The 12,241-nt window shown below is 44.3% G+C and overlaps 1 protein-coding gene across 1 annotated transcript in view; it reads left to right on the top strand.

Annotated features, from left to right (window-relative positions):
- Nucleotides 1-12,241, top strand: part of POMGNT1 (protein O-linked mannose N-acetylglucosaminyltransferase 1 (beta 1,2-)) — a 344,012-nt gene that overhangs the window by 183,957 nt on the left and 147,814 nt on the right. Inside the window, exon 13 of the mRNA XM_085602754.1 lies at nt 8,455-8,513. Coding sequence (XP_085458880.1) covers nt 8,455-8,513 — 59 coding nt within the window. The remainder of the gene's footprint in view (nt 1-8,454; nt 8,514-12,241) is intronic.

Genomic DNA, 12,241 nt, shown 5'->3' on the forward strand with positions numbered 1-12,241 from the left:
CGCGTGGATGAGGAGCTTGAAGGATATCCTCTTATTGATTGGCAGCCAGTGCAGGTTTCTCAGGTGGGGGGGTGATGTGTCCGTAGCGTGGTACGTCGAGGATCAGTCGTGCCGAGGCGTTTTGGATGCGTTGCAGTCGTTTGATGAGCTTGGTCGGGGCTCCCGCGTAGAGGGCGTTTCCATAGTCGAGTCTGTTGCTGACGAGGGCCTGGGTGACTGTTCTTCTTGTATCTGTCAGGATCCACGTGTAGATCTTGCGGAGCATGCGGAGGGTGTTAAAGCAGGAGGAGGAGACTGCGTTGACTTTATTGGTCATGGAGAGCGTTGAGTCAAGGATGATTTCCAGGTTGCGTGCGTGGTCGGTGGGTGTCGGGGGTGCCGTCGGCCACCAGGAGTCGTCCCAGGCTGAAGGGTTGGAGCCGAGGATGAGGACATCCGTTTTGTCTGTGTTCAGCTTCAGTCGGCTGATCTTCATCCAGTCTGCGACGGCCTTGATTCCTTCGTGGAGGTTGGTTTTGGCGGTGAGGGGTCCTTGGTGAGGGAGAGGATCAGTTGAGTGTCGTCGGCGTAGGAGATTGTTGAGGTTGTGCTGTTGGGCAATGTGTGCGAGCGGGGCCATGTAACTGTTGAACAGTGTCGGACTGAGGGAGGATCCCTGGGTAAGCCGCAGATGATCTCGGAGGATTCGGATCGGAATGTGGGGAGGCGGACGCTCTGGGTTCTGCCGGAGAGGAAGGAGGTGGTCCATTCCAGGGCTTTGTCTCGGATCCCTACGGCGTGGAGGCGTGCGCGTAGTGTGCGGTGGCAGACGGTGTCGGAGGCGGTGGAGAGGTCTAGGAGGATGAGGGCTGCGGTCACACCATTGTCCAGCAGGGTCCTGATGTCGGTGGCGACAATGAGGGTGGTCTCTGTGCTGTGGTTGCTGCGGAACCCTGACTGGGAAGGGTCCAGGATTCTGTTTTCTTCGAGGTATCGGGTTCGCTGTCTGTTGACGATCGTCTCAATGACCTTGGCCAGGAATGGGAGCAGAGAGACGGGACGCAAGTTCTTGAGGTCTCTAGGGTCTGCCTTTGGTTTTTTGAGTAGGGCGTTGATCTCGGCGTGTTTCCAGCTCTTTGGGAAGGTCGCGGTCTCGAGGGAGAGCTTGATGACGTTGCGCAGGTGGGGTGCGATGGAGCTGCTGGCTTTGTTGAAGATGCGGTGCCGGAATGGGTCCGACGGGGAGCCGGAGTGGATTGTGCTCATGGTCTTGAAGGTGTCATCGATGCTCACACTGGTCCAGGCTAGCAGGGGGTTGTGGTCGATGGTGTGCGGAGAGTCTGTTGTGTTGCTGTCTGTTGGGGCTGTCGTGGATGTCTCATCCTCAGAGGCTCCTTGTTGGGGTTCTCTGTGAGCAAGTCTCAGAATTGTAAGCGGAGAACTGCACAAGGCCAAAAGGGCCCTAAGGTGTGTTGTGCTTGCAGTTGAGAGGACTAATAGCATTTAATATATAGTTAGAGGTCCTTTCTCAAATATGTCCAGTTATTTTTGCTCATGTTAAACCGGAGATCAAAAGAGGTGTAAAGTATCCACCAGGAAGTGTTACCAAGGTAAGTAACTTGTTTGTGGTAAAAGTAGAGGACCTGCTCTAATTCTAGATTGTGCCGTGATCTCTATCTCTCTCACAAGGTGACTCCAGCAAAACTCCATTTCCTGCTCACAAGGCCATGTCTGCAAAAAGGCCACTTCCCAATCTGTCCTTCAGTAAGTCAAAGTTAAGGCATTAGTGTACAAATTGAAACTCTACCTCCATCCTCTCATAGTTTAGCGAAGGCATGAGGGTGTCGTGATAAAGATAGCACTCGCCCCAATGTCTGCTGAATATGAACCAATCCTGCAATTGGCCCTGGTACACTGAGTTTTTCTGGCTGCTGTCGACCCTGGAGCAAATGGAAATCTTCAAAGAGTACTCATTTTTTTTGTTGGATTCGGGCTCCCTTAGGCACATTGTTGGGCCCCACTGAGCCACATTGTTTCCATTTGAGTATCTGCCCTCTCAGACCCCCTACGGGGGCCTGTACCAACTCTGGTATTGACTTCTGCTGTAGTACCAGGTCCACCCTGTATTCTTCCATACAGACTCGAGCATTGATCCAAATCTAACACTGATCTCAGACCATGAATCAACATGTGCCCGCTTCAGGGCTTTGTGGCCGTTTGAAATCATGGAAGCACAACCAGTGGTTATACGTGTCCAATCCCGGACCTCTGCTTCAGTGCCACTGTCTTCAGAGGATTTGCTTTTTTGGGGGCTTTTATTCTGACCCATTGCAATAGGCCAATGTCCCTTTGGATATTGATGATGAGGAAGGGAACAAATGCTGCCTCATTATACTGATGATGCATTGTTTTTAGATTTAAAAAACACCAGTGTGCTAGTCACATCTCCTGAAACCAATCTGAACTCTCCACTTGGGCCACCAACGGAGGAAGGTCCTTTGTTCACAGTGGTAGTTCAGAGAGCAGCTAAGACTAGAATTGCAGTTGCCCATCCTCATCTGAACCATTATTGGCATTGAATGAAACCCTTACGGATGCCCTTTTGGCTGCATGAGCCATGCCATGTTCCCGCCAGTCAGTCGACCTGTGTCTAGGAGGCCTAGACCCACGCTTGCTGATCAAAATGTATAGACCTGCCATCCATCAAGGGGAGGATGGTGGTGGTCCTCGTGGACAACATGACCGCTATGTGGTACTGCAACAAGTAGGGCTGTATGGAGGTCTTGAGCCCTATGCTAGAAGGCGCTACACCTCTGCAGGAAGCTGGTCCTGATCCATCTTCCTGGTTGGCAATCTGCGGAGCAGAACATGATCATGAGTGGTATCTTCAGGCCATGGTGGGGCAGGGCATCCTTGTTCAGCGGGATACTCTTTGGCTAGATCTCTTCGCCACCGCACAGAATGTCAGTAAATCTGCACATTGGAGTTTACCTCCAAGCATGCAATAGGAGACATATTGCTCCTGAAATGGACAGACAGCTGTAAGCATTTCCACTGTTTCCTTTCCTGCTTTAAGTTCGGGGGGAAATCAAAATGGTGTGGTCCTAAGCCACTCTCCTTGCCTTCACTAGGCCAGGAGAGTGTCGTAGTCAAATCTGATGCGCATTTGTCCTTCGATAAGGCTTCTGCTTTGGAAAGACCTCCCGTCCCAGCAATTGGGCAAGCCCATGCGTTCAAATGTTCACAATCAACACCTCCCTGTGTCTAGATTGAGCAGCAGCATCCAAATGCTTTGGACTGGCTGCAAGGATGAATCCACCACCTCGGTCAGCAAGATGCCCTTCCAAAAGGTCGCTTTATTTCTGGGACAAATGTGACTTTCTGATGTTCGTTTGTTTGTTCTTTCATTAGCCGAGCAAGGCCTGGCTGTGGGCATGGTTTTTTGTTGGCCCTTTTGCACTTTTTTTGGTTACCTGATCAACTCTCTTTAAGTCACATGTTGTGATGCGGTTTATAAAATGTTAGAGGCACATATTTCCCACCAACTGTTTGCTATGTCTCAATGGCACATGAACTTGGTCTTGACACTTCTCATGTGCACACTTTTTAAGCCTTTGCACAGCTGTTCCTTCAGGCTCCTAACACTAGAGCTGCTTTCCTCATTGCAATGATGTCTGCATGCCACATGGGTGCACTACAGGGAACTTTCAGTGTAGTCATCTTTTTCTTGTTCAATTGGTATAGAGGACGGGGGAAGGGGGCAACCTTCCTATCGAAGTTTGTGACTCCCTTCTATGTAGGCCAATCAATCACTCTTCCAGCTGTTTTTGCAGCACCTCACCCCTTGAAGGAGGGAGTGACTCAATTGCCTCATCTTTAAGAGCGTACTGAGCTTATACATTCATCTCACAAAAGTCCATTGCGTCAAAATCTGGTATGCTCTAGCCAGGAGTCAGCCCTTTGAATACCTGTGGGCTCATTCCACCAGGACTAAGGCCACTACAACAGCTTTTGGTGCTAGTGGTGCCTGTTCTGAACAACTGCCATGCTGTGACATGAGCATTCAGCATTTGTGCACAAGTTCACAAAACACTATGGTCTGAACTGGTGGTGTGACCCTCACACTTGGCCAGTTCCCCAGGACGTTTTGGCCGAAGTCCACTTCCTAGACTAGGGTTCTCCAACCTTTTCTGTAGTAAGAGCTACTTCTGATCAGTGAAAATCATTGAGAGCTACTGAAGGCCAAGCCACTCATTCAATGTTACCAGACTTCCCCACGCCCAGTGTCATTGATTAAACCTAATGTCCATAGAGCCAAAGAATATGATTTGAGCAAAATACTTTGACTAGGGGCACTATGACAGAGCTGCCATATTCAGTGAGAGCATGGTCTTTGGGAATGTATGAACGTGTGCACATGAATGGGATATATGTGTTTGGCTGAATGAGTCTTATATGCATTTGTGGCACAGGAAATACCTTTTGCCATATGTGGCACTGTTACACGTATAAAACATTTTTTTAATGAGAGAAATTTAAGGTGCAGAAAAATGTTCTGCTAAATTTTTTATTATATGCAACATTTTCTGCATTTAAAATTTTTCCCGCTTAAAGGCTGTATTTTTCAGATAGAAATATGACAGTGTCTACCAGCCACTTGGAGCAAGATGCATGCTGTGTGTAAATGCCCTGTAGACGTGGTGCCATATTTACTACAGAAAAATACAGCCCTTTGTTTAAATAGGAGGAATTTAAAGTGAAGAAACATGCTTTATTAACTCAATGTTTCATAGAAATATTTTTATCTTCTTTAAATAAATGATAGTGTTTTTCAGTTATAAATATGGCACAGTGTCTGCTGGCCACTAGGAGTAAAAGGCCTGCTGTTTGTAAATTCAGACCTTTGAAATAACTTTTCATTTTCATGTTATCCTAACTCTTCATTTTAATTTTCTCCCATTTAAAAGCATTCATAAACATTGTGTCCTCCTAATTCAAAATTGAGTTGACAAGGACTTTTCAAAATTTGAATACCTCAGTGATTCATTTCGTCACCTCTGTGCCCTGGGTCATAAATCTGACTTCAGCACTGCTCATTATCAGGCCCTGCTATCTGAAGCCTGAAGATAATAATGTCAAACAAAAAAACTCCCTTAACTTTAAAGGAAAATGTGACCGTGTGTGGATTGAAAAATGAACTCAAGACTGAGCTACTCTGAAGGGGTCTGTGAGCCACTTGTAGCTCACGATCGACTGGTTGGAATCACCTGTCCTAGACCCTCTACCTTTTGGAAGGTACAGTTGGGGTCTGTATTCTGAGGGTGTGGAATCTGTAATTAGAAGTAAACATCAGAAAAACCAGTTACTTACCTTTGGTAACATCTTTCTACCAGATATTGTTTCTAATAGCGGATTAATCACTGTCTATCTCCCTATTCTGTGAAACATCCTTTTTTCCATCTGCTCCCACGTTAGAAATTCAGCATACTGTCTCAGACTGTTAGTTCTACACTCCTAAGTTGAGGGCACAAAAGGGAAAAATGCAAGAAACTGACTGACTTTGATGCACATGGGTGGCACTTGTATGTTGCTCTGCTGAGTCACTTCGGGAGCTATGAAGTGACTGCCGAGTCATACAGGTCCACATATTGGTGCACTTCCGCATTTCTGGAAGAATTCTCTCATGTCCAGTTTAGTGATGCTATTCTAAGAGTGAGGAATCTTCTTTTAGAATATCCACCAGAAGGAATGTTACAGATGGTAAGTATTTTGTTTGCTTGTACCTTTCTCGGCCCACTGTTTTCTCTAGCACAAATCCTTCATGGGCTAGCTGTGAGCCCAGCATATGGCATCCCCTGGCCATTCCTCACTTCAGTGGTCTGTTTTCGGTGAATTCAGCGTGGGAGTTAATGTTTTCAGACAGTTCCTTGATGCCCTGTGGCTTGGATGTTTTTGATCCTCCAACCTATTTCTAGTCGCCTCCCATTTAGTTATTGGTATAAGAGGCCACATCTGCAGTTGTCTCCAGGATAGCCACTTGTACGTCTCTGACCAGAAAAAAGATGGTTTTCTTTTTGAGTTCACATTTAATCTTTATAGACCTTATGGTGGCAGCAGCTTTTTATGGGTAACATTAAATGGCTTACTGCTTCCTATGTAGAAGACCAGGCTACTTTAAGGGATAGCTCTGCTGTCTAAGGCATGTAATTTGGCAGAGCTCTGTAATTTAATATTTTTCTATCCTTCCCTGCATAAATAGACTCATTTTTTAGGGCAAACTATCTGCTTGAAAATGGCAGGATGGTAAAATTATTGGAAGTAGGATGTAGAAGTGAAGTTTACGTGAATTATACAAAATAAATAAAAAATGATATGAGGACTTTAAAGCTTTATAATTTGAACAACATGTGAACGCTAGGCTGTTTGACACATTGGGATACTGTGCTATAAAATTCACTGTTTGGGCTCATTAGTTTCAACAACCCTTTCCCTACCTCCCACAGACTCCTCCCTTTGAATTAAAATGACTCTTTAGGCCTAGGGTTGCTCTGCATCAGTTTTTTGCTTTGAATGTCATTTCTGATCTGCTAGTGAAGTCTATGTAACCACTGCACTGGATCACTGTAGGACTTCTTTGCAATGATCTGATACATTTTGTGAATACAGCAGTCCTAATAAAGTAGTGAAACAAAACTTTTAAAGTGCCCTAAATGTGAACGTGATGAAGCATCCCAAAAGGACACTGCTTTGAAACCAAGGGGAACTGTGCGAGTAAGCGACACAAACACAGTGTGAATTTGAGGATATGATTACAGATTCAACTCCATTAAGTGCTAAACAGTTGAATATTTTCTCTCTCTGGACCTGGGGGATTGGGGAGGGTTGGAGAGTTGAGAATTATTACATCGCCTTTGTATTTCCCCTGGTTAATTGAGATCGTTTGAATGAGATGATTTAGGTGGTGACTGTGATATTGTGTCGCCCTTTACTGTAATGAGTATTCTAGTAGTCCAAGTAAGAATCCATTCCTTTTGATTGGCCTTACTCTGTTCCAGAAGAGTTCATTTAATTTATGCCCAGCTAGCTGTTAAACGTTTTGCCAAGTTTTCTCCAGAGGTTTCAGACATCGATTTTGTTAATCAGTCTGTTACTCTTTAAGTATCCTTTTCAAGATAATTTGTTCCAGATAAACAGTTATCCCACTGATGCTAACATAGCTTTTGGGTCCTATGAGGGAAGAATCAAGAACATAAAACAATCAAGACAGTTCTGTATTCCTTCCTCTGTCAAAAGGTAAACTGTTTCTAAACAGTGGATCTACAGATAGATTGTAGCCTCTGTCCCCATTAATCAAACAAAAAAGGTGATGGGGGAATGCTTGTATTTAGTGATAACTGGCAATCGCTCAGAGAATCCTTTCAACCCATTGTTTTCTGTGCCACTCTAGACAAAGGTCTGCCTTATGCAGATCAATGGTGATCCTGCCACTCTTAGAAACAGTCTATCCCGAACTGCCAGGCAAGGCACCCCACCCTCTTCCTCTCCCAGAAAGGAGCTCAAGAAGCCCTAGGTAGGCCTAGTTGATGTATATTTTGGATTGTGTGCCACATCAAGCAAGGGGCGCTCGTCTGGGCATACCCTTGACCAGTTACGGCATTACATCAAGCACAGTAGAATGGAAAGTTACCTAGTATGATTGTCAGTGGTTTAGACTATTACCGAGCATTCCTCCCATCACCATTTATGTGTTTTCCCCTTTAAGCGATACATCTTTGCCTTATCACAAACCACACTGGACAAGTTTACCATGACCAGACTTTTGCGCAATCCTTCTTTTGCTAAGAGTTCTAAAGCATGTGCTTCCGATCACCTCACTTTATCTCACAGCTTCTGTTACGTCAAGGCTTACAGGACTGGAGGGCAACTTGGAATCCAAATAACTTAAGGAGAATAACTGTTTAGGTTGGGGCTCAAAACTACAGCCTAATTAAATCGGTCTATGATCCAAAGCATCCAGAGGTAATTGCTAGTTCATCGTGGCCTTTTGAAATATGAAAGATTCTGCGCTGCGGAAACATAAGTTAGCCAGTGATATAAATAAGCTAAATGTTATTGCTCTCCCAAGAATGTAACTTTGAACATATTTTCAAGCTGACAACTGTTGTTAAAGGTAAATAACATTTGTGGTGTATGTGTATAGCCCATGCTGCCTCAGTTGAAACAGATCAATTTGGCTCGATATAGGTTTCGGCTTTAGGAAGAAAGTGTTGTCTAATTCCAGATCGCAATGTTATTTAGGGAGTTTGTGCACAGGCCATCGCTTGACTTTCCATCCCAAAATTATTCAGAATCTAGTGTTCCGCAGCTAGTTACAAACTTGTAACATGCTCTATTGTATTTTTATTAACTTATTATCCTAGTTTTGACTTGTATTTGAGCTGTTTATGGATAAAATATTTTGTTTCTTTTCTGCAGGACGCAAAGTTTGCTGTTGTTCTTGAAGAAGACTTGGACATTTCAATAGATTTCTTTAGGTATGGGTATTTGTACTAAAGTGCCCATGATTCTTCACTTCTTTAAAGGTGATAAGATGTTTCAAGATCTGGGAGAGGGGTATTTGTGAGAATAGGAGTAGAGGATGAATTACTTACACCTGCTTCCAACACATCAAAAAAATGCAAGTTTTGGTCTTTGGTAATAGGAAGTGTATGTACACATAAAACAAGAGCTTGTTCCTCGCAAATATTGAGGTTATAAATGTTAATTTATTGTCACTTTCTTAGCTTTCACCGCCCTTTTGTTCGAATGCACCTTCTTTTTAACTGCTTTAATTTTTCATTTTACATGAGGAAAGAGGAGGGAGAGAGGGACAGAAACGAAAAGATGACGACAAAGGAGCACCCAGTTTCATTATTTTATTTTCAGTAGACATAATAGAGATAATATACACGTTCCAGAGCATATTATAGTGAACATAGATGAATAGACTGTGTGAATCAATAATAGACAACACAATATTCCTTCCACTTTGAGTTTGGAATTTCCCCAGTTTCTGAAATTTCTTCTTGGTAGTCTGGGCTAAGAAAGACAGAATTTCTCATGTCAGATTAGTAGTGGTCAGAAAATTCTCTTCAATTCCCGATTCACAAATATGGAATGGTGTCCGTGTCTTCTCATATTTCGTTATTCTGTTGTGGACTACAGCTATTGGTTTTTCCATGCCATATTTCATATTTGTTTCAGCTAAAGGTGTGTGGGCTTCCAAACCTGTAGAAAAGTTAGTCTAGCTCCTAGCTGTCTTAACCAATTGGGGTAGGCTTGTCATTGATGGGGATTTAGTTTAATCTCCTATATGGTCCAGGGGCAATCTATGTGAATCCAGAGGGATCCCATGCCTATTTTTAGGTCTCGCTTGGCGCAGGCTGCGCGCATGCGCAGTCTCGCTGGTGAGATTTAATGATATGAGGATTTTTTAGTAAAGGACATTAAGCCCCGACCCTCTTTTCCATTGGCTGGCGTCACGGTTTATGCTAAACGGTGGTCAGCCATTGGAAAAGAGCTGTTGGTGACGTATTTGCTCGGCTTTCTGAGCCGTCCCATTTGGATGGGCTCGTCTGCCTTCCTTTTGTTGTGAAAGGTTTCTTATCTTTATGGGGCCAAACACATGGCCCCATAAAAGATAAGAAACCTTTTAGCAGGAGAGGTCATCCAAGTGGGATGGCAGAAAGAGCTAAACGAAAACGTCATGGGAGCGCTTGTTAGAATTTCCCCCTCACTTTCCTACACTAAAATGTTGCCACGTATGCATTTCATCCATGAACATCTCAGCCCCGCTCTGTATGTGTAGACTGTCGACTTTGGTGCTGGAAACCAGGGTTCGAGCCTCGGTGTCGCGTCCACATCCTGTGATTCTGGGCAAATCACTTAATCTCCCCCTGCCTGAATATGTAATGTAAATACGGTGCTCATGTACAGCGCTCCAATACCTTCGGGTCGAGTTCGCGCTATATAAAAGATGCAAAAAAAAAATATTGATTTCCCATGCACTGCAGCCCTCTGGTGTGAGTGGGGCGGCGGGCCTCTCTGTCTGGGCGCGCTTCTAAGTCACCCGAGCCTCGCTCTGCAAACAGAATCACAAGCAAAAGTGGAAACCGCATCAGGGCAAGGGAGGGGCGCTGAGTGATGGTGGGAGGAGGAAGGGAACAGACAGAAGGGGGCGGGAAAGTGCGATAAAGGAGATTGGGTGCCAGTGGGTTGGCGAAGGGGAGGCAACGGGCGCAGGACTGGCCATGTTGGGTATTGTTTAGGACTGCAGCCATGCATAATGTGAGGCTCTAGGGTTCGTTGCACGGAGAGAGGGGAAACTCTGAATTCTCTCACAAGAGCCCCGCAGACCTGTTGTGTCTCGAAGTTCCTTGCCAGCCAGAGATCTCAGGAGTGGAGTGTTATGTAGCAGTCACTTTCGCTGATTTATTACTGATATGACTCCAGGTTTACTATTTATTTTGTAAGTATTTCCATTTGTGATAAACCATATTTATTTTGCTTTTTCTAAACAATATGAAGCTTTAAGTAGTACATTTCTAAATTTGTTTCAGCAATAGAAAGTACACTTGCATTTAGGTGCTTCAAAGGTTTTAGTGCAAAAAAATCAAGAAAAAAGCAAATGAGAAAAGGAGGAAAATTGAGTAAAGGGCAAACAAGAGATGGGATAAGAGAGTAGAACAAAAAAGAAAATATGAAAGAAACAAAGAAGGAGAAACATTGAGGAAAGGAGAGTAGTGGAGGAAAAGAACGAGGAATGTACAGTAAGTGAATACAACAAGAAAACAAGACAAAGACTAACGTAGGAGAAACGATAAAGACATGGAAAGAAGATAAGGCTGAAAACAAGTAGAAAAAGAATGAAGATGGGAAAAAAACGAAGGAAAAAAGCAGAGAAAGAAAGAGAGGGTAAAAAAGAAAGGAACTAGAGCTGGAGCGAAATCAGGATAGAGGAGAGGAAGGAAAAATAAATGGAGAAATACTGGAAGAATTCTGGGATTTACACGACCTCCCCCGGGCACTTACAGCCTTTCCAGATGGTGAGTCTATATATCATCATTACCAACACCCACCCCGGGCCTGAGGATGATGTTGGAAAGTGCAGCCCTTACCATCAGCATCCCCAGGCTCACAATAGAAGTGCATTGGGTCAAGGTGGCCGGTATATGTGTTCTTGACACAAAATTAGCTCAGGAGGCTGAGCATATGTTGCAGACGTGTGTAACTCCTCAGTTTCAACTTTATAATGTCAGTCAGTCTTCCACTCCTCTTGACTTTTACAGTGAGCACCTTGAGCTTGATAATTGAAACATCCCTTGCAGCATGTGTGCGCCTCTACTCAGTGTCTGGTGTGTTGGCTAGTCTGCCAGACCCACACCGTCAGTGTGCCTGTGACTCAGTGTGCCTGCGTGTGTGATCACGTGCTTCGGTGCACCTGTGTGCCTCTATGTATTAGTGTGTCTGTCTCACGAGGTGAGTGTGTTTCTCAGCGTGTGCATGCATGTGTGCCCGTTTGTAGTGCGGTTTCTATGTATGTCTGTATGCGGGGGTCATTGTCATTTACAACGCCATTAATTCACGAAGGGGAAAAAAAAAATAACATTTTCAATAGCGCAAAACAATGTCATTGCGAGACCTATTGCATTGTAAATGCTTGTTTTGTATGAGCCCCTGAACCCAGAAGCTGTTCACATGAGGACTTCGCAGCACATGTTCTGACATTCCTTTCTGGTCACAACCCCTCCAACATATGGTGAGTTCTATATGGCACCTAATTTTTTGGGAGTCATATACCAGCACCTTATTATTTTAGAAGTGTTTTCTTGTAATCTGAGCAAATAGAAACTTTAGCTGATCTTGTCCATATGATTAACCGCATATATATGCCTATGTATCACGATAGTTATGCATACTCCAGGAGGGAGAACAAGCAAATTGTTCTATACAGCATAGAAACATCCTTTTTCAACAATTCTCTTTTTGAAAATGTTCTCCAAACGTGCTGCTCCTCTTTCTCTAATCTCTGGTGTTGTCCAATGTCTTAACTGAGACTGACAAAGTCTTCTGGGGTTAAGTGAAATATTTATATGCAAGTTTCCTGACCTCTGTGCTCTCATATAGGTCCCACAACACTAACGGGCCCTCTCACCACTGCAATTGAAAATGTATATCCATCATCCCAGTGCAGAGTGTATTTTGCATGCTGTAGGAACCAGCG

Source organism: Triturus cristatus, chromosome 4_2 (genome assembly GCF_964204655.1).
Source record: "Triturus cristatus chromosome 4_2, aTriCri1.1, whole genome shotgun sequence".
NCBI lineage: Eukaryota > Metazoa > Chordata > Amphibia > Caudata > Salamandridae > Triturus > Triturus cristatus.